The sequence below is a fragment of the Pyrus communis genome, chromosome 9 (assembly GCF_041283825.1).
Source record: "Pyrus communis isolate YQ-2024b chromosome 9, ASM4128382v1, whole genome shotgun sequence".
Lineage (NCBI taxonomy): Eukaryota > Viridiplantae > Streptophyta > Magnoliopsida > Rosales > Rosaceae > Pyrus > Pyrus communis.
This window is the reverse complement of record NC_142573.1, coordinates 4310433-4334071: the sequence shown is the minus strand read 5'-3', so window position 1 is coordinate 4334071 and position 23639 is coordinate 4310433. Positions and strand designations below refer to the sequence as shown.

Genomic DNA, 23639 nt, shown 5'->3' with positions numbered 1-23639 from the left:
CCTTTTTTTATTATCGAAAAGATGATGACATTCAAGACGACCTCCCCTTGCTTTTCAACATTTCAGCACCTGAACTGAAGATACTAAGGATATGTTTGAAATTTGCATGCAATGTTCAAAATAATGCGTGAAAACTTTTAATCAATGCCCCAAAGCTCGAAATCTTTAACGTCAAGGGGGATTTTTTTTTTCAGAATATAAATTCGATCCTGCGAAATCCGACGTCAAAGCCAATATTGATCTCGGTTGTCATCGTTTTCCTTCCTTTTGAGCTCACCGTATTGAGGTACGTTGTGCAGGGCCTAACTTCTTTCTTTTATGCTGTTTACTAGTCAGGATTATAGTAAGGAAGAGCATGGAGGAAGAAGACTTGGATCTATGGAGTCCACCAAAGAATGTTCCCATCGATGTGTCACGCCTCAAGACTCTGTTTATAAGGGTTTTAAATAGATACCAAGTCGACATTGAAGTAGCAAAGTACATGCTAAAGTGCGGTCAGGCTTTGCATAAGATGATTATTTCTGCTTGCGGTGATTTGTCTGCAAAGGAGTTATACAGGGAGTTTTTAATGGCTGCAAAGGGTTCTACCTATACAGTCAAATTTATCTGATGCAATTTTGGGTTTACGACATCATTTTATATACGAAAGGCGCAGGTGGTTTAGTAATACTTATCATAGAGTCACATTCTGTAGCCACCAATAACATCTTGAACAAACTTTTAACACCAAAATACTCTGCAACAAATGAATAATCCATTGATCAAATACGTACCAACTTCGGTTAATTGCATCCATCAATTCGATCTTCTGTCTCTTGAAATCAGGTGCTTCTTCTCCTCAGCTGATCGCATACCCTCCATCTTCAACATCTCCAGCAAGAAATCGCTCCATGTATCAATCGGTCCCGGCAAGCACCAGTGCACACAGTCGTTATACAAAGTCACATTTTCATTTGGCCAGTGCCCATATCTACTAGGATGACCATCTGGCCTTAATAACGTTGCTTGTGTTGTGTCCAACAGCCTGTATTTCAACCCCTTCTTTCTGCCTTCCTTTTCAGCTTTCCTATACTCCTCAATTTGGATCATATAAAGCTCCAAATTTAAACCCTCCAACCGTGTCTCGTTACTCTTATACGGCTTCGTTCGCAAACAATTTCCTCCTTCATTCCATATTCCATTTTCGAAATGTGACGGCGCAAAAGTCCTAACATATGTTATACCCTTATAATTTTCTAAGCTGTTGATGGCCTTAAAAGCTGTCCTAAAAGCCTTTCTATGGCCATAGTGCTTGCCTAGGTCAGGTACATTGTCTAGGAGGCAATAGTTGCACCCAGTAATCTTTCGATTTTCGTAGTACACCATCGGCCGGAAGAACCAATGCCCCGCAGAAAGTATGATGTAGTCGAATTCATTAATCTGGGTTGTCCATGCCTCGTCAAATTCGTCGAGGTAGAGCTCGAAAAGGCCGGTCTTGGTCGGACCGTCTGTGTATGTTGCTTCTTTGGATTTGACCAAATGTGGAGTCCAAAACGTGGCCATAGTGAAGTTGTAGGATGTGTACTTCCAGCGGATGAACCTCTGGTCTTCGGTAGTTGAAACATCTATTGGATATTCCACCTAATTTAAACACCAACCAACATTTATTTGTACAGATTTGTGTTTAGCAAAAATTAACTTCTGTGGTGTTTAGCAAAAATTGGAAATGCTTTAGCGTGAGTGATTATAAAACATCGCATGATAAGTACTTCTTTCTTTGATATGACGTAATTAATTACATTAGGGTTGAAAATAAATTGATATCGAACTCCCTATTCACAAGATTCGAACTTAAATTCTCTCAGCTGCTTACATCCAATGTAATTAATGTATTATATTTGAGACCAAAAGATTTATTCTGTAGACGGTGAGGGTTAATCATTTGTGTTATGTATAGGGAAGTCGAGGGCTATGTGAAGGATACAGATATAATAGTTCATCAACATGCACAAGGTTTCAGATAACTAAATAATAATCCATATAATAAGACACAGTAATAGACTAACACATGGGAAGCTAGATCTGTTTAGACGACAGTTGTCTCCACAAGTATGTCTGTGGGTTATTCGGCTGATCGAATATATGTCATGGGGCTCCACAGACAATTAGACATCATCTTGGATGCCCAAAAGCATTTTTGTATTTTTATTCTTGTTTTGAACTGAGCTTTTTTTTTTACAGAAGCGATGTTAGAGGGAGAGAATCGAACCACACAAGGTCTTGTCTACATGAATATATGTTTTACGCCGTTTAAACTACATGCTCTTTGCAATTAACTATGAATTTGGGAAGTAGAGCATTTGTGTTTTGAGACTTCTTTAACAAACAAAAAAAACTTAATTATTCTAATTTAAATGAAGAAATCGCACACAAGTGCAACATGGCCAACACGCTATACTGCCTAACTAACCTAAATTACAACTACGCATAGATTTTTTGGTGCTATAGCTTACTAGACAATTTAAGTGATGATTTATGCATGACCAGTCGGATCGGTGTATGCATGCTTTTATATTTTTATTCTTAGGAAGAAAAATATATAAAGCCTCCATGTTTCGATGCTTCATTGGCCATGTCAAATTTTTTATTTTTTTATTTATTTTTATTAAGAATCCATGTGAAATATTACAAGACATAGTTATTCGCACAACAAGGGATGGAAAAGATTCCTATCATGCATCTACCTAGCTACTAGACAAGATATTGTGATTAATAATAACAAGGCTCCTATTATTTTTACCTAATCCCCTTTATCCTTCAATAACATAAAAGGCTTAGGTCAACTAACCTTGAAGATCTAAGTCTCGTGCATATTAGGACAAAATTATTTAACTAATCTAGAAGCGACAGCGCCAGTTGCTATGGGAAATTATATATATATTTCGGATTTGAATCCTCTCCTGAGCAGAGAGTCCAAATCCTGAGGACCAAGCAACATGGACCGTTGGATCAAAATTCAACGGTTACAAATAGGGAAGTCTTCTAAAAGTTATTATAATTATAACCGTTGGATTTTGATCCAACGATCCATTTTGCTTGATTAGTAGTATTCAGACCATCTGCTCAGGAGATGATCCAAATTCATATATTTCAAGATCCAACCCAAAGTATATTCTTTCTCTCAACTTCTCCTTTTTCATGAGAAATTTTTTAGTGTGTACATAATACGAAGCGAAATATTACATATTATTATACAATTAAAGGAGTATTTAAAAAAATAAAAATTCCCTAATTATATAATAAGATATGATGTTCTGATATATATTTCAAGCATATTGAAAAGCCTTTCGTTTTCGTTTTAGTTTTCAAGTTTCAAAGTCGATAATTAACTACCATGCATGTTCATTGAAGGGACCACAAAAAGCTTTATCAGACAAATCTTGGCTGTCAGTGTGTGACATATGTGTATGCTTTTATCAAAAATACAGATTCTTCATGGTATATAGAGATACATTAGATTTGTACAATCATTACATAATAAACAGGATTTGTCTTTGTAGTGCAGTAGTAGTTCAACTTTCTATTTATTAAATTAGTAGATAAGGGAAAAAAAATTTATTCAAGGGTAATACTAGAGAAACTAACTATTTATACCAAAATTTAAAAAAATCATATGATGTGGTTGTTGATGATTGAATTATTACTTAATTAGTGATTAACGTGTTTATTTTATATTAATGACACATTATATAATTTGCAAACTAATTTAGTCGAACAAAATCTCTCACCATAACATGCAAGACTTTTGTTAGTAGGAAAACAATAACCATACACACTTTTTCTCTTCTTACACACCTTTTATTTTTTATCATCAGATTGAATAAATCAAATGGAGACAACGAATAACATAATAATTAATCGTGCATGAACTAGTAATTAAGTATATATATGTTGATTTACTAAGAAAACCAAAAGACCATATCATGGTAACATTAAACAATAAATAACAAACAAATATTAGATGGTAAAGGAGGAATATAGAATAAAGGGCTAGGCATACGTACCCTTGAAAGGAGGCATATCATGGATTGCATTTGGTTTCTACCCACAGAGTCTCCAACAAATGCCATGGACTTCCCTCTAAGCAATTCGAGGAACTGAGCCGGGTTGAAAACGGGTAGCTCACAATCATCTGGCTTCCACTTCCACTTCATGAACTCAGTGTCTGGTCGTCCATACTTCATGCAGTTTTGGTGCTCATGGATTGCCCAACATGTTTTGTTTGTGTAATAGGGAGCCTCTGGATTTGGAACCCATTCTCCAGTAAATATGTCACACTTTAAGTTGCTCGTTATAGAAGGCAAATCCTCCTCCTGTGCAGATGATGATGGAAAGGGGACTAGTGGGTTGGAATCAATAGTTTTTGACACAAATAAAGAGCGGCATATTGAAGGGTAATAGAGTGGGATGATTGTAAGAAGAAGTAGGGCACAGACTAGCAGTACAAATTTTTTTGGTGCCTTTTGTGGGCGTATTTTCCCAAAGAGAAGCTCATCAATGGCTTGATGCTTCATTAGAGAGAGAGAGAGAGAGAGAGAGAGAGAGACAGAGAGAGACAGAGACGCAGAGAGAGGAGAGAGAGTTCTCTAAAGGCAGTGGGAAATGATGAGAGAGTACTGAAACATATAGGTGGGGAAAGTTTCAAAGATCACAAGGAGGGAGGCTGGTTAGTGATTATTATCGAATTATTTATATTATATCGTTGTGGCTGTGTTACAATGTGCATGATGCTACCCTTAACCACATAGATCTCTTCTATCTACTAGCTCTTTCATTTGGAGTATATGACCCTAGCACGTCTCAAGAGAATCATCGAGATATACAAACACATGTAATCTAAAACGACAGTTACAAGAAAAAAAAAATACCCTAAGGCTACAACTTCAGATCTTTGAGGACCTGCCAAGGATGTAGTTGTAATTTAGTGGAAAAAGTGTACATATGTTTATACATATACATATACATAAATACATATATATATATATATATATATATAGGATTAGGATTGAGAACACATGTTTTTGGCACATATTTTTACACATGTTCTTGTGGGATTAATTCACTCCTTAATGTATTTCAACGATCTATCTTTCATGTTTTACCTCAAAGATCATGTCTACCAAAAATCATCCAAATCCGAAACCATATAATCGTTTGATTAATTTTAATGTTTCTTTATAGAACTGTATTCATCCATTTTTCTTTGTTATAAATGAATGTTTTAATGGTTTTGGATTTGTTGTAATGGTTTTGCAAGGATGATCTATCAATGACGTACTAAAATATAGACGATTTAAATTGTTGAAATACATTACAAAGTGGACCCTAGAAAATGAATGTCAAAATTTGTGTTAAAAGCGTGTGTTATTCCCAAATTCTACCCATATATATTATTGCAAATTATTCAAATCTTTGAGATGGATGGCTATTATTTCAGTGTCATGTTGTAATATCGTGTCGATGCTAAAGTACAAATTAGTCTACATTACAAGACTGGAAATAGCATTATTTGGTCATCAAAATTATTTTATTAATGTTGATTGTAGCTCATGTGATCACAAATCCAAGATCCAGTGGTTCAAGAAGTTATAATATGATGCGTGTGTGTACTATATATATAGTATGTATGCAAAATTCACATCTTTGCCACTTTTAGATCGGAATGTTAAAGTGACCAGAGATGATGTGGTTGGTTTTTAGCATCATTTGAGAAAGTTCTCTAATTGTGCATGGGAAATTACTTGGCATCAAACTATTGGCCGCCTGCCCAGGGAGATGATCATACTGTCCCCATGGCATGCTCGAAAGTCACACATATTTGGTCTAAGCCTCATTAAAAAGAAATTATATGACTTAAAACTTTTATTTCTACTCAACGGATCACCATCTTAATGAAGCTTTTTACAGCAAAACAAAAAAGTTTAACTAAGCTACGGACATCTTTACCGACGAAAGCCTTTGCTGTTTAATAAAAAACGATATTTATACATCATTTCATTCAGCCAAATAATAGAGATAATGATATGATATGATCCATTGTATCATTGATGTACACGATTAGATTGCCTAATTAGACAATTATGGATAAAATACAAAACACACACGTATACTTCGTTTTTATGTATACATTAAATCAGTTGGTATTACATTAGCATCGTGAATATATATACACTTGATCTGACCCTAATTAACCTTGTATTAACATGGTGTTATGTGCTAATTAATTTATTATATATATATATATATGTATGTATGTATGTATGTATGGTTAAGTTGAAAAATTAGGTTGGGTTATAATCATAACCACCACGAAATCTTCTGCAGGACTTTGTGATTGGTGGCTCCACCAGTACTTCATTAACTTGGATTATTCATCATTTGAATTATACATGCCTCTAAATTATTTAAGTCAATTTTTCTTTATGTTAATCATCATATATAATTCCTACATTATTATCCTTCTAATTTGTTCCTTCTTTTCTTTCTTTATATTTATTATGGTTGTTACATGTATCTGCCATGCCATCATGAGTGTTGACTGAACATGATTTGGATGTTTAGCTAATTCACTTCAAATTATTGTTTAGTTAATATACAAGCGGTAGGTTAATTAAGGTGACTTCATCATCCACGAGATTCGAATTTAAGACTTCTCATTTCTAAGTAAAGAGGAATACCACCAGATCGTAGTACTGAGTGGCCAAAAAAAACATAAAATGCTTTCATTGAGTGCCCATTGTGTAGCTTAGCCGAACCTCCCCTCCCCTAGAGTAGAAATATTGATGTACTAAAATAAAAAAAAAAAAATTAAGGTGACTTCAATTGTTGTTTAGTTAAAAATATCGTTTTGAAAATAACTTATTGGTCTTACAATGTTTCTTAAGCTGGATTGGGGCCTAAGTCAGCCTAAGCCAACATTTAGCTAAGGTGTTTTCAGCCCACTATAATACCCAGGTTTACCAGCCTAATTTGTTTCAGGGGGTCAGCTCCAAGGTTTGCTAATGCTAACCATGGATTTCTAAATGGTTTTTGTATCGGTTGCTCTTTGAGTTGTATATTTTGTAGCTACATAACTTACTGATCATGAATGTGTGTACAAGCGTATGAGCGGTTTCTACCTGTTGATGCACATGATGTTCATAATTAATTAATGATGTTTTAACTATTCATCAATTGTATCTGAACGACTGATCTTAACATTATTCTTACGATAACGTTAAGCTAGGTAGCAGTAGAAAAATGACTGGGCCTTCCTCTTCTAAAACCATCTTCCAACACATTCTAACGTACTAATCAAAAGCTTTCTACATATACATGGATTGGATCCTACATATTACATAACCATTGATATGTGATCAAAAGTCAAAACCGGTATAACAAACCCTAACTTCAATCAAGTGAACAACTATAGGGATATTTATAACTTTTGTTTATCCCCAAAATCGAATATGAATATTGGAATGAAACAAAAGTGTCATATAGAACATGAAATCCGAGCGACATAAAGTACACATAAAAGGTTTTGGTCGTGTAATTCTGGATTTTGGGGTTTGAGATTTTATGAGGATTCACACAACTTGCAATTTGTGGATTGGATTGATGATTGAGATGCATAAGAAACAGAAGATAATTGAAATTAGAGAAATGTTAAGGAGATTTTCTCAACATTGAAACTCTCTATAAACTATCTGTCATCTCATATTTTTTAACACAACGTTTTATAATATTGGCACGAAAAATAATGTTAAACTATGAAATGACAGAGAATTCATAAACAGTTCCACTTTGAGAGTCTCCTTCGCATCTCTCTTAAAGTTACGTCCACTTTTACTAGCTTATGACCTATATGATGACATCTACCATTTAATAATTGACATTAAATTTCCGTGGAGGCAAAGAACTCGTACCTTTTTTGGCATATGCAATGCAACCATTCCACTTCAACTTCAAGATAATCTGGTGTTTTCAAGGCAATGTAAATCCCAAAAGGTAACCGTAGGAAAAAGTGGCTTAGTTTGGTCATTTTTTATGAGAACGATAGTTAGATATGCAAGGCTAATATCTCTTTGCAGTACGTGGTTGCATGGCTGTCTGAAAATTTGAGGTTCCCCTCACAGTGCATGTCAACCTCTAGCTAGTTATATATATACATCATCATTTTCCATCATTAATAAAACGATAGTAATTAGCTTAATTTGAATATTGAAGTTAAGGAATTTACCACCTCACACGTTTGTCACTATCATACAATCCCATTTGTCTTAGAGACAATATATATTTAGATACTATCTCATTCTTTAAGGACAAACCTAAACCACTCCCTAGTGTTGTTTGGCCAACAAAAATATGTCTTCTCTATTTACATAACAGTAATGCTAAAGGCAAAACTTTTGTGTGAAGTTTATTTATCAAATAATGTGTAAGTATACTTTTAAAAGTGTTACTCATTACAAATTAACGAAACCCAAAGTGAGCCCAAACTTGAAATAAATATTCACATAATTTGATAATTAGTGAAAAAATAAACACATTATTTGTCAATTGTCACACATACATATCAGCTTTGATATGTGGCTATCAGATTGGTCAAGTTAGCCTTGTTTTTTGTTTTGGGGTTCTTTTTGTTTCAGAATCCCTTAAATTTAATCTAAGATGTCCTTTTTGAAATTTGTATATTCGTTTCATCTCAAAAAACAAAATTTGGAGAAGAAATTTGATGTGTACGTAGAGTAACTTATTTCATAATTCTTTTTCCTTTTTTAAAACGGTAATTAATTTCATCATGTTTGCCCCCACTGAAACGATTAAGAAAAAGAAAGGCCCCTCAAAATATAGAGAGCACAATGGCAATAGATTGGGATTAGATTCTGTCCGAAAAAGGATTAAGACTTTAAATTTATGACTGCTTTTATGGCCTTATCTTGCCACCAATTATTGGTAATTGATAAAGCTAAATCATAGTTGTACAAGAAAAAAAATCAGATATTTTGATATCGTATGAAATTATTGGATGATGATTTGGTAAAACTACAAGCAAATCCTATTTGTTTTCAAGGAAGATGGGAAACTTCTATGATTTATGCCACCTCCGAAATCATGTGTATAACTCATATGTAAAAAAACTAACTTCAACAGGAAAGTCAGAATTCAGATTGCCTAGCTTCTATCTAATATGAAGACTGAAAAGGACACAATAACAAATAAAATACAAAATATAAAATTTATGTACGGTTTTTCTTACAAAAAAAGAAAGAAAAGAGAAATGACTCTTCGGTATTACAGAGAATTTAGTTGTTCTTGTAAACACTGTGTGTTTGATATGCGAAAATGAATTTTTGGGAAATAATTTATCGTGACTTTTCTCAGGAATTCCGAAATATATTTTCTTTTAACCATGTTTGGTAAAAATAGAAAAGCAGATACAAAGTCTAGAGGCAGGTTGCTACTTTTATGGGTTTTTTTTTTCCTGTAAAAAGGGGAACAACTGGTGGCAAACTCGGTTTTTCACTACTTTTGGGCACAAGAGGCAATGGAGAACTTCATCCTGCCCCGTGACCACAGTCAAGCAGACTCACCAGCTAAGAGCATCGAACTCGAGACCTCTATTTTTATGGGTACTTTAATCCAGGTTAAATTTTGAGTTATTGGATTTACTCTACTTTCCCTATTTTCAACCTTAATTAAATTTCTTGATTTATGTATTTTTACTCAAATTTTTTATTTGGATATTTAAATATGAAAAGGTAACCACTTTCATACAAAATAATTTTAAAAAATGTAAATGCCTATGTGAGTCTTCCCGACCCTCAGAAGGATGAATAATCGTAGTTTGCCACCAGTTACCCCCTTTTTTAGAAAAAAAAAATATATAAAAAATACATATATCATAGGTTGATAAACAAAACATTTAACATGTGATATAAGTGTGACATCCCACATCGCCCAGGGGAGTGATCCTTAAATGTATATTCACATCTCTACCTAGCACGAGGCCTTTTGGGAGCTCACTGGCTTCGGGTTCCATAGGAACTCCGAAGTTAAGCGAGAAAAGGCTTGAGCAATCCCATGATGGGTGACCCACTGGGAAGTTGCTCGTGAGTTCCCAAAAACAAAACCGTGAGGGAATGGTAAGCCCAAAGCGGACAATATCGTGCTACGGTAGTGGAGTCGGGCCCGGGAAGTGGTCCCGCCCGGGTCGGGATGTGACAATTTGGTATCAGAGCCAATCCCTGGCCGGAAATGTGCCGACGAGGACGTCGGGCCCCTAAGGGGGGTGGATTGTGACATCCCACATCGCCCAGGGGAGTGATCCTTAAATGTATATTCACATCTCTACCTAGCACGAGGCCTTTTGGGAGCTCACTGGCTTCGGGTTCCGTAGGAACTCCGAAGTTAAGCGAGAAGAGGGCTAGAGCAATCCCATGATGGGTGACCCACTGGGAAGTTGCTCGTGAGTTCCCAAAAACAAAACCGTGAGGGAATGGTAAGCCCAAAGCGGACAATATCGTGCTACGGTGGTGGAGTGGGCCCGGGAAGTGATCCGCCCCGGGCCGGGATGTGACAATTTGGTATCAGAGCCAATTCCTGGCCGGAAATGTGCCGACGAGGACGTCGGGCCCCTAAGGGGGGTGGATTGTGACATCCCACATCGCCCAGGGGAGTGATCCTTAAATGCATATTCTCATCTCTACCTAGCACGAGGCCTTTTGGGAGCTCACTGGCTTCGGGTTCCGTAGGAACTCCGAAGTTAAGCGAGAAAGGGGCTAGAGCAATTCCATGATGGGTGACCCACTGGGAAGTTGCTCGTGAGTTCCCAAAAACAAAACCGTGAGGGAATGGTAAGCCCAAAGCGGACAATATCGTGCTACGGTGGTGGAGCGGACCCGGGAAGTGATCCGCCCCGGGTCGGGATGTGACAATTTGGTATCAGAGCCTAACCCTGGTCGCGTGTGTGCCGACGAGGACGTCGGGCCCCTAAGGGGGGTGGATTGTGACATCCCACATCGCCCAGGGGAGTGATCCTTATATGTATATTCCCATCCCTACCTAGCACGAGGCCTTTTGGGAGCTCACTAGCTTCGGGTTCCGTAGGAACTCCGAAGTTAAGCGAGAAGAGGGCTAGAGCAATCCCATGATGGGTGATCCACTGGGAAGTTGCTCGTGAGTTCCCAAAAACAAAACCGTGAGGGAATGGTAAGCCCAAAGCGGACAATATCGTGCTACGGTGGTCGAGCGGGCCCGGGAAGTGATCCGCCTCGGGCCGGTGGTCGTGGTGTGCCGACGAGGACGTCGGGCCCCTAAGGGGGGTGGATTGTGACATCCCACATTGCCCAGAGGAGTGATCCTTAAATGTATATTCCCATCCCTACCTAGCACGAGGCCTTTTGGGAGCTCACTGGCTTCGGGTTCCGTAGGAACTCCGAAGTTAAGCGAGAGTGAGGCTAGAGCAATCCCATGATGGGTGACCCACTGGGAAGTTGCTCGTGAGTTCCCAAAAACAAAACCGTGAGGGAATGGTAAGCCCAAAGCGGACAATATCGTGCTACGGTGGTGGAGCGGGCCCGGGAAGTGATCCGCCCCGGGCCGGGATGTGACAATTTGGTATCAGAGCCAATCCCTGGCCGGAAATGTGCCGACGAGGACGTCGGGCCCCTAAGGGGGGTGGATTGTGACATCCCACATCGCCCAGGGGAGTGATCCTTAAATGTATATTCACATCTCTACCTAGCACGAGGCCTTTTGGGAGCTCACTGGCTTCGGGTTCCATAGGAACTCCGAAGTTAAGCGAGAAAAGGCTTGAGCAATCCCATGATGGGTGACCCACTGGGAAGTTGCTCGTGAGTTCCCAAAAACAAAACCGTGAGGGAATGGTAAGCCCAAAGCGGACAATATCGTGCTACGGTAGTGGAGTCGGGCCCGGGAAGTGGTCCCGCCCGGGTCGGGATGTGACATAAGTATCTACGAAAATAAATAAAAATCAATCTGCTTATTATCCATGAAAATAGTTCAAAGAAATTTTATCTATATATGATGATATATATATATATATATATATATATATATATATATATTTATAGTACCTTCAACTAGATTAGTTAACACATTTAACTTGTGATGAAGGGTAGAAGAAAAAATTGAGATACAAATTAGGAGCAAGAAAAAGGAGAAAAAATATATTATTTTCTTTTCAGAACGTGTACGATATTCATTAAAGATGGAGAAATATGTACAAACAAATAGGATAGAGTGCTAACAATGGGCCTCCATAAAATCCTTACCGGAGATTTCAACCCGGTCAAAGAGAAAAAGAGCGTCCTGAATAAAGATTTGTGAAAAACAAGTTCATTTGAGCAACATCAACAACATGCAATTAACAATTAAAAGGCGGAATTATGTTTATATGCACTCAAAAACAAAACTTAACCCATGAACTTCAAAGCCTAGTAGATAGGTGAACCAAGACTCAACTCAAAACAAAGTGAGTTGAGAAATCAATACCTTTGTAGATTCCTCTTTGCATAAGCAAAGGCTAATCACCCAAAGAGAGGGCCTTCATTCCTTGCATCTTAGATCCATGGATTTGGATGGATGAAAAGGTTTCTCCAAGTTCCCAAAATTGAGAACCTCTAAGTCTCCACACCAAGGCATATTATAGAAGAAATGAGTGACCTAGAGGAAGTAAGATTGCTAGCTATTTTCCTCTAGGGTGGCCGGCCTCTTTGAGAGCAAAGAGAGGTTTGTGTTCTCATCTTTTCCCCAAAAGAAACCCTTAATGAATTTTGGCTATAAAGTCATACTTATTCCTTAATTCATTTGAGTGGCAAACTTGTAAATAAGTCCAAAACCACTCCTTCTCTAACATGGCCGGCCATATGGGATTTATTGGGCTATTTGGGCCTTTGTGAATCATTATTCATTAAGTTGTCACACAACTTAAGTCAATGGACTTGACGTTCGAAGCCCATTGGGCCTTAAGGTCCAAAACTATCCCGAGGTCTTTTAACGAACTTATTCGTTTGATTAATAATCATATTAATTAATCCTTGCCATAAATAATTAAACCATTTAATTATTCTTACTCATCTCCGTTGAATCTTCAATCTCTACCTTACACGGTGTACGATCCATTAGGTTCCTTTTAGCGAGGCAGTGGGCGATTCAAACTCTTTCAAATCGATTGTGAATTGAAACTTACTTTCAATTCTCCCTTTAGTGTTTATACACGTTTAGGGCTTCCACAAACCATGAGTGACACCTAGCAGCATATCATGGTTACCCAAGCTAATCAGAAGAGGTGGAGAACCTATTCAGTTTAGGATTACAAATGCAATACAATCTTTCTCTAATACAATACTCTTGACCACATTGTTTGGTTTGATAGTTTATTCATGTCTACTATCCAATGTGAATCTTGTACTTATATGATTACCTTGAATGTGATCTGGAACGCATTCCAACATCTCATTCATACTCTGGCCAGAGATTCTAAATCATATCATAGAGTATTCTCCCTCAAACAGTTTGAAGGTTAGAGATCCCTTGTTGCGTATTCACTTGCCTCCATGGCTAAGTGGCTTAACCCCGACGATGCCATGGACACCCTGATAGAGTGACTTTTGACATAATCAAAGATCAAGTACCTAACCACAAGACAGCTGTGATGCCTCAGGTCAAATGACTACTTTGCATTATCCCAACCATGAGTTCTCATGTGACATGAATATGAGAACTCCTCGTTGATCGTGTTCAGTGAACTCATTCTCTATTGAGCACCTACATGCTTGTCTTGGTGTCACTCACACCAATGACTCGAGACTAGTCACTCTCCCTGAGAGAAGACACAGCACGTACTGATCTTAACGGACTGTCAATGCCCAATTGGCAATCCTATGATCAGGAACGTTTAGGATGTGTCTACGAAAGAATGGTCTCATGAATCTAACTTCTTTAGATCGCATTCTCCCAATCACATATTCCTTGGACTTATCGTTTAAGTATATAACATTTATATGAGACGGCTCAAACAATAATGTTTGCCCTTAATATTAAACTAGATTAGTTTAACATGTGAAATGTCCATAAAGTATCATCATATGATTGGTTTTAGGGCACATTTCCAACACGTCCCCCACCAAAATTAATGTTGAATACTATCCTAAAAAATAATATCAGAGATTACATCTGGTGGTTTTCAAACTTAAAAAATTTGACTATCTAATAGAGCTGGTTTGGGTCAGGATCCCGAATCGAAATCCAAAGCCCGAATCCCGAACCAATCACTTTCGGGACGAGATTTCAAAACCCAAAACCGACCCAAAATTTCGGTATTCCCGAATTTCGGGATTTTCAAGAGTTTTTTAGGATTTCGGTTCGGTTCAGGAAATAGATCAACCACGATGCAAGGGTGTTCCCCTCCTTTCACCGAGAAGAATTTCATATATAGCCATCTTACTGGGGTTATGATTGGTGAAGGAAGCAATGTCTTCTGGAAGTGCTTCTGATTGAGATTGTAATGTAAATGGTGGGAAACTACAGATTTTGATATATCCTCTATTCAAAGGGGCAAAATGAGTCTGGATATTTTGACGAAGCCTTCGAGTTCATCCCACGCACCATCGAAGTTATATTTAATCCAAAAATTAAGAAAAAGATAAACCTATAAATAGGGGATAACATTTATCACAATTTAATAAAAGATAATAAAAAAACTGATGTGGATTGTCACATCCAGGCCCAGGGTCCACCACATCCCGGGCTTGCTCCACCACCGTAGCACAATATTGTCCGCTTTGGGGCCCGACCATGCCCTCACGGTTTTGTTTCTGGAAACTCACACGCAAACTTCCCAGTGGGTCACCTATCATGGGATTACTCTCGCGCGCTACTCGCTTAACTTTGGAGTTCCAATGGAATCCGAAGCCAGTGAACTCCCAAAAGGCCTCGTGCTAGGTAGGGATGAGAATATACATATAAAGATCACTTCCCTGAACGATGTGGGATCTTACATAGATAATCAGTGAATGAACCAACAGAGTGAACTAAACCAAATAATGACTCACAAAATTAAACTTATATCACGTTTATTCAATGTTAAACATTTGCAATAAATGGTGGGAAAAGAAGGTGGAAAAGCGGATCCTTGATGGGTTTCATTTTCCCACCTCATTTTCCGGCATTTATTACAATTGTTCCCAAGCCTGTTTCAGTAAACATGGGAATGAAAGTGATTTCCCATTCCCATGCTTTATTTCCTGCATACTAAATGCAACCTAAAATTAAAGGGAGGTTAACGAAAAATATGCGGTACTATTTATTTTAATGAAAAACCACATTTTTATACTAAAAAGTTAAACCTGGTATTATTCAATTTACCCTTTATTTTGTCCTTATTGTTAAAAGTAAAAGTTTTCAAGTCATTTTCATTAATTTTCTTAAAATTTAAATGAATCCACTTAAATTACTTAAACGTCCCAAAACTAAGATAAACAATAAAAACCAAGTCAACGCAAATGACCATTTACCACAGTGGTGGAAAGGTGTTGAGTCTTTGTATGACAGTGTGGGTTTGAATTCTGTCAGTGACTAATCTAACATATAATCTATCATAATCTATCGTTTGACAAAAATAAATATAAAAAGTGACTAATCAAACATATTTAAATACCACCTGAAAAGTGGAAAAGAATTTATGTATCATCAATTGTATAGCAATAAGAAATATATAGTTGTATACAACCAGTTGCATACATAAACAGATTATATTATGTGATCTGTATTTAAGTACCGCATAATAATTTTTTTCATATCTAATAAGATGTTATCCAAAAAGTGATCAATGAGAGGCTAAAATGCCTTTATGAGCCTTCATGACCCTCGAAAGAGTGGACTGATATGACAAAACCACTTGTAAAAAAAAAGTGGGCACTACTTTGACATAAGTCAGAAGGGGGAGTTATAAGCGTATAAGGCTCATAAGTATTGCGGGGTAAGCCTACCAAGTTCTCTATAAACGCTTAAATTGTGTGACTTCCAAGTTTCCGACCGTTTTAATTCATTCGTATTATCTCTCTCACCTTGTTACTTCCAGACTCTCTCGTCTTCATCAACTCCTCTCTTTGTTAGCTATGTCTCTCTAACTATATCCAAGGCCTCAAACTTTTCTTTAAATTTTCACTCCCAAGTCTCAGCCTTTCATAATTTTCCTTTGCCACAAGACAGGTTATGTTACTTTCTCCATCTCGGATTTCGATTCCCTTAGCTGGGTTCTAGCTTGGATTGGGTTTGAAATCTGCAGGTTCAGTGGAGATGTGATGATGTTAGGACTGGATAGGTTGGTGGTGAACTTGAAATCCAAGTTGAGGTCTTTGAAGGTGAGTAAGAAACCTTACGACAAGATTGAAAAGAGTGAGAGCATGAGAGTTGAAATAAGGAGCAAGAAGGCCAGAAAGCTCATTGAAAAGACTTTGAAGGTCGCAGATTCTTCCAAGTCCAAAACTTTTGCTTTTTGATTGTATGTATTGTATGTAATAGAAAAACCAAAGGTAATATGCTTTAATTCTCTCTTGTTTTGGGTAATTTACCCTCCTCATGTAATAGAGTAAAAGAGGATCATTGGGGTCTTCTCTCCTTGTTTTGGATAATTTGTCCTCTCTCTCTCTCTCTCTCTCTCTCTCTCTCTCTCTCCACTCACACACACACACACAAACACACATACAGAGACACAAACAGTCTCTCACAACCATATATAGAACATTGCCATGCATATCAAGAATACGAGGTGCGAATTCTTCCAAGATTACAACCTTTAGAGAGAGTATTACTATCCCACCATTTTTTCTTTTCCTTTTTATATACACAAGCAACTAAAGCATTATGCATCCATATTCCACTCTTTGATGAACCTTGTGAGTTTTTTTTGTTTTTTTTTTTTTAGTGATTATAGATAGTAAAATCATGTTAGTAGACCAATTATATTTCTAGTGGGTAAATTGCCAATTTAGTTTTTCTTTCCTTTCTCATTTCATGGATTCAGTAACAATCGTTGAACATGAATTAACATTTTGAAAAAGTGCATAATGGATGAAGCAAGGATACATTAGCCAATTTGGTTAGACTTAGGTCTGCTGGTATTTTACTAAATCCCCAAAAGCACAAAGACGAAAAAAAATAAAAAATAAAAGTAAGAATTCATGTGAAAATTAGCATGGTTTTTAATGTATCCACTATAAATTTCAATTGTGGGATAATGTATGAAGGGTAGTTAAAATTGAGCAATTTCCTTCCATGCATTTTGTATGACCTTTTTTAATCTTCATGCATTTTGTGCATCTTCTTCTACAACCCACTATATGATTATATGTACACAACACAATGTGGAAGAAATCACATGTTATTATTTACATCATCTCCAACATGGAGCCACATGATAAAAAGCTTTAGTGTTTGGTAAAGTTTGGTATAATTTGTTCATTCTCTTTTCTACATATATGTTATTATCAAGGGGAGGGGGAAGTGATCAATACTATTATAAAGAGGAGTTTCGAATCTGAGACGCATGAATAAAAACTTAACATCAAATTTACTAAGATATTAAACCACATGCCTCTTTCTGCATATATAACCTGCTAGTCTAATAATAATACAAGTGATTAAGATTAAGAAGAACACAACATGTGGATATAGTTCATAGAATGAGACGAAGGATAGAAGACAAGAGACCGAAAGTGATGTCGTCCCATCTTGACGTGGCCAATTGTTTGCAGAAGAATTTAATTTTATGGTGGACATCATATGCATGCATTGTACGTTTCAATGGCGTCGAACATTATTATTTTCTGAAAAGCAACTCCACGTTATTTTCCCACTACGTACGGGGCCAAAGTTGTCCACATATTACACAGAAAAGGGGTTCCGAAAAGTTTTGTTTTTCTTTTTCTTTTTCTGATTGGTGAATGAATGAATCATAGGACCACAAATCAATATGGATCATAAAAGTGATAAAATAAAACAGGAACTTGATAGAAAGAAACGTCACACTCTGGAAAATGTTTGATCAAATTTTGTGTTTTTGGTTTCCAAATTTCTGTAGTTGGAACATATATAAATATATATAAAGGATGGGCTATGAGTAGTGACGGATTTAGGATTTTAATATAGAGTGGTCCTAATATAAAAATTTAAAAAAAAAACGAAAATAACATTGAAAAATAAATGACAAACTACAACTTTTCATTTATAATCTTTGTCCAAACTAATCAATAATGATTTTCGCTTGTAATATTGTTCCATACTTCTAATTTCTACACATATCAATTAATAATAAAATCTATATCAATTGACGAAACTAAAAAAATATGTATGAACTAACACGGTAACACAATCTTCGACAAAAAAAAATATTGTAACACAATCCAAGTAATATAAAAAAATCCTAACGAATCAACAATAAATATGGATGAACTAACACTAAAATAGATATAAAAAAATCCTAAGAAATTAACAATGAATAAGGTTGAACTTAGTTTAAAACTTGTTAATGTGTGATTGTCTGACTTTTTATCAAAGACCCTTACCAAAAACCATTATCAAGGACCCTTACATATATGTATTCACTGTTCAGCCTTTTGTTTTTAATTAGTATTCTTTAAAAAAAAAAACCCTAAAACAAAAAATCATAACAAATTAACAATAAATAAGTATGAACTAACACTAAACTAGAAAACTTACAGAAATTCTGAAATTGCTGTTGATGTCCTTCGCTGGATTGGGTGATGTGAGGAACAGGAGCGGCATGCAATTAGGTATATTATAATTGATAAAGTTGAATTTGATTGAAAGCAGACTAATGAAAAGCCATGAGCTTTTATTAAATTTCAAATTGTATGACTTTTTAATAAAAGATGGTGAGTGCTATCACGTGGGTTTTTAATTTTTTTTTAATGACTTGATTCAAAATGACGTTGTTTTGGTCAAGTCATTTAAAAAAAAAAAAAAAAAAATGCTTTCTTCTTCCTCTAGTTTTGCACAACGCAACCATGGATGCATCTCTCTTCTCCACCATTGCCCAGACTTGGGTGGTCCTAGGAGGTTCTCACAGCCATTTATCCAAGCTTCCAGATGGCTCGAGACCACCCTGGTCCCTTAGTAGATCCGCCCATGGCTATGAGCATGTGAGAAAGAAATGAGGGGGAATATATAACAAAGGTTTTTAGGTTTATAAGATTGGCGTTCAATTTGGTTCCTGATAATAAAAATCGATAGAAATGGTCTCTACGTTTGTCCACCGTAGATCATTTTGGTCATTTTGCGAAAAATCTATTAATATCTTCGTTAAGTGGAGGGGTTGGTTTGACAAAACTACCCCTTAAAGAGGGGTTACGTGGTTGTTCATGTGACAATTTAACAAATATATTTAGGGAAGAACCAAAATGATTTAAAGTAGACAAATTCATGAACCACTTCCACCGATTTTCTTTGTTGGGATAAAAGTAAGAAGTTATGTCAATCTCCACCGACCATGTTGGATAAAAAACTATAAATAAATTGCTTTTAGATTTTCTGTTTAGTTATCCATCTATATGGTAATATAGGAGAGATTTTTCAGTGTGACCGGTACACGGGATGGTACACCATGTGTCACTATACAAATGGTCGAATATGTGTGCTACAGAGTTAATAACTTAAAATATAAAATTTTCCACCATTCCTATTAAAACACGTGATATACCACTTGTGTTTCCGTCACAACTAAAAATTTCTCGTAATATAAAACGCCTAGTCTAGGGCTCGTTTGTTGTCACAAGATTGGCTTGGCTAGGATGACTCACGAGATTCTCCTTCTTCTCGGTCCAATTTAATTGTGGAAACTGGAAGGACTGGACTGCAAACAATTTTTTTCTCATTTGAACATCAATTACAAACCGTGTCCGGTTGCCTGTATCACAAGTAATAACAGAATATTTTTCCAACCATATACAATCGTAAAAAGTAGCGGAAGACCAGAATGGCCCAAAAAAAAAACACGTTATTCAAGGTAGCAGATGATTGGAGATTCAGAGGAAGTTTTGACAAATTTTGGACATCCTAACTACTACACTATTTCTGCGAGGATCTTTTGGTTCGATGACTTGAGCTCATCTTCGAACAGGGTTTCCCCCTCCCAGTCCTCGAGGTGGTGGTGCCTCATACCCAGTTCCCCCGCGAGTAGGTGGTGTTGCAGAACCATAAGGCACATTGCCTGTGGGCACATGTCCTTGAGGACCGCCAGCAGCAGCTCTAGACTGTGCATCATAGTTGACACCCCGGGTTGGATCATAACCAGGCACTCTTTGCATTTCGTAACCTGATCTCTGTATATCATATCCAGGTCTCTGTGCGTCATAAGCAGGTCCTCTCTGTGGATCATAAGCAGATCCTCTTTGTGGATCATAAGCAGGTCCTCTCTGTGCATCATGAGCAGGTCCACCCGAAGGATCATAACCAGGCCCTCTTGGTGCGTCATAAACAGTCCTTCCAGGAGGTCCAGATTGAGCTCCAACTAATGGAGGGGTCTTGACGGTGGCAGCACCGCCAGCGCCAGCAACAGCCGCAGCCGTAGCAGGAGGGAAGGTGGCACGTCCCTGCTATACAGAATACAGTGTAACAGTGCATAAGTTTTCATTATCTATCATCACTCTAGAGGCAGTGAGGAAATTATTTTTCAACTGAAAACAAAACATTTTTAGCAGGACAGCACAACTTCCAAGAGTTTCTCAGCAGCAATACTCAACAACGTCTTATAGGCCATACCTTCTTGATCATTTTTATGATCTACTAATTTTACTCATGTTACGTGCAACTGAAGATTCCAAACCAAAACTTATCAGTTTGGCTTTGAGATAGCTAAGGCAATGGATGTACAGAACTGAATTTTTATATTTGGTTTTTGCGACTAATTTGAAGTTGTCTTAGTGTTCCAATAGTAAGGGAGTGGTAAAACACAGTATGATTGTCACCTACCAACATATTCTTTTCCTATAGTCTACAGATACATTTAACATTAATTTACTCTCTGGCCAGGAACACCTTTAGTGGAAAATGCAAGCACAAATAAAAGATTTTCAATGACCCCTGTAACAATTCTAGCATCCACCAATGATTCAGAAAATGAAAAACCAACCTTGAAGTATTTTTAGAAGGGCTTCAGTGTTATTGACAATGATAAACTATTTTTATAAGTGTTCAAGAAAATAGTCTTGAGTTAAATTGTGTGGACAACTAGCCAATGATGTCACCAAAGCACAATATACTATTGCAATCAGCCAATCCGAGCTGAAACAACCAGGACTTTGACAACCCGGCATGGTACCATAATCTAGAATTTGAAGGAGAAAAGGAAAAGAAATAAGATGAAAGCCTAACAAAAGTCAAGATGTGGAAGATGGCATACCTGTTGAACACCATAGCTATCTTCAAAACCATTTTGTCCTAAAGCCTGCCCAGTAGCCTCGTTCTCATTATTTCCCGGGGTTCCATAATATGTGGCACCTACATTTCATTGCCAAAGATAAGCCATCCACAACGTATTTAAAGATCAAGGTAAACAATAAACAAGGGTATCCAAATGACCTTGAATACAAAAGGAAGTAGATTTACCAGTTCTCCGATCAACATTAGAATTATTCAGTAACTCTGCTCGGAGCTTTTCCACCTCCCTAGCCATGGTAACATAGTTCTTCTCCATGCACTGAAGTGATTCAAGGTGGTTGCTGTATAATCTCTTTTCATAGTCATATGTATCCCTGCACAATCCAAACCAACAGAAAATGACGGTCAGTTTTTCATAACTAAAAATACACAATAAGCAATATAGTTTGAATGAAAAAATAGAACATAAGCACGAACCTGCAGAGCTGATATTCCTGCCTCAGTCCATCAAGCTGTGCAACTAAAGCTGGAATCTGCTGCACATCCGCATGAGCCCTCTGAAGATCCTGCCCAAGTTGTTGCACTTTGGCAATCAGTTCTTGCCTTGAAACAACCAAGCTCTGGGCCTCGGCTCGAGCCTTCTGTAGCTCCGCCTTAACAGGTTCGGCTGACTTTAGGTCAGCTTCCATCTTGGCTATACTATCCACAAGGCTCCTCATCTGCTGTTCTCTCTCAGACTTGATAGCTCCTATCTGGGCATGTAATATCTGCAATTCATGTTGGGCACCGGCCAGCTCTTGCCTCAGGCTTCCGTGGGTGGCGGCGAGCCTCTGATTCTCCACCACAAGCCTCTGCATCTCCACATGTTGTGCAGCCAGCTTCTGCTCCATAACTTGTGGAGGAGGCAACATATCAAACGGAGGATAGGCGCCATGGGGCGGCCGTATGCCCGGGCCAAACGGGTCGGGTCCAGGAAGCGGCCGACGCATGTGAGAAGGCGGGATTCGACCTTTGCTTCCCATTTTTTCCCCAATTCACCCTAACTTCCCTAACAATATACAAACTTTTTCTGCACAATCAAAACCACACAATGAGAATCACAAACAGATTGCTTTGAAATTATAAATTTGGGTTGCAAATTGGGTTTCTTTCCGTTTTCGATTTTGATTTCGAATCAGTTCAATGTCACGCCCAAAGTTAAGTTTCTGAATCAGACCTAAAAGTGTTTGGTTTCCGAGAAAATCTGGGGAAAGAAAATGCAAACCAGTGGGAAAGTGATACTTACTTGATCAATGGTTGACAGAAAAGTTGGTCTTCTGTGGCGAAATTTAAGGTGCCTTTCGTGCTCTGGTGCTCTGCCCTAGTGAGAGAGTAGAGAGGGATGTTTGGTTTTACGAAAGCAATGACAGAAAGAAATGAAGGAAAAGGAGAAGATGAACTCCTTTGCAATTTTTTTTCCGGACACTTGACCAACAAAAAAATTAAAATAAAACAAAATAAAAAGCCTGCCCTAATTTGAAGGGCCCAATTATTCATCCCAAAATTGTAATACCATAGCCCAATGGGCTTCAAATGATTCCAAATATATACAAAGCATGGTGTCATTCACGTATCCATTTTTACTTCTTTTTGGCAGTCAGATCGAATGAATAGAAGAAGAGCAATGCGCAAAAATTAATAAAAATGGGTGGGAGGTAAAAAAAGGTGTGCAAATATCATATCACCCTATATAAAATTTTAGTTCTCAGCCAAATGTGAAGTAGGCCATTGACTAAGAGCCAGTTTGGGATTGCTGTGTTTTTACTAAAAACTGTTTATGATGTGCTTCAAGAATAATCAACTGCAAAATGAAGTAGTTGAGCGTTTGATAAATTGTATTTTTGAAAGTGTTGTAAGTATGAAAAGGGGTGAAAGCTTTTGGTACATTTAATATAAAAGTGATATAATTGTGTATAATGATGTGGACATGATAGTGTAGGCGATGATGACGACAACGGTGGTTGTGCCAATAAAGAGGTGTGGTGGTTGGGCTGAAGAGATGACAATGGTGGTAGGGGAGGCGACAATGGCAATGGTGGCTGTGGTTGTGGTGTAAGAGGTAGTTAGGGTTTGTAATGATAGGTGGTGGTGGTCATTTTATTCTCCAAGGATTAAATGTGCCCATAATGATCACTTAGTATTACGGTCTAGTTATA

The 23639-nt window shown here is 37.4% G+C and overlaps 2 protein-coding genes across 3 annotated transcripts; both read right to left on the bottom strand.

The window, feature by feature from the left end:
- Positions 1-615: 615 nt before the first annotated feature.
- On the bottom strand, positions 616-8151 carry LOC137739527 (protein trichome birefringence-like 19). The gene is made up of 3 exons (XM_068479124.2): positions 7947-8151; positions 4044-4938; positions 616-1620 (listed from the first exon to the last, which is right to left on the bottom strand). The coding sequence occupies exons 2-3, from the start codon at positions 4551-4553 to the stop codon at positions 796-798; spliced, it is 1335 nt and encodes a 444-aa protein (XP_068335225.2). The 5' UTR covers positions 4554-4938; positions 7947-8151; the 3' UTR covers positions 616-795.
- Positions 8152-19914: 11763 nt separating this feature from the next.
- LOC137740068 (protein FLX-like 2) lies at positions 19915-22915 on the bottom strand. 2 transcript variants are annotated; one of them, XM_068479865.2, is made up of 5 exons: positions 22730-22915; positions 21922-22513; positions 21673-21818; positions 21467-21564; positions 19915-20660 (listed from the first exon to the last, which is right to left on the bottom strand). In XM_068479865.2, the coding sequence occupies exons 2-5, from the start codon at positions 22464-22466 to the stop codon at positions 20172-20174; spliced, it is 1278 nt and encodes a 425-aa protein (XP_068335966.2). In that variant the 5' UTR covers positions 22467-22513; positions 22730-22915; the 3' UTR covers positions 19915-20171. The 2 variants fall into 2 exon arrangements, with proteins under 2 accessions (XP_068335966.2, XP_068335967.2); XM_068479866.2 differs by having other exon boundaries at positions 19915-20657.
- Between the last annotated feature and the right edge of the window lie 724 nt (positions 22916-23639).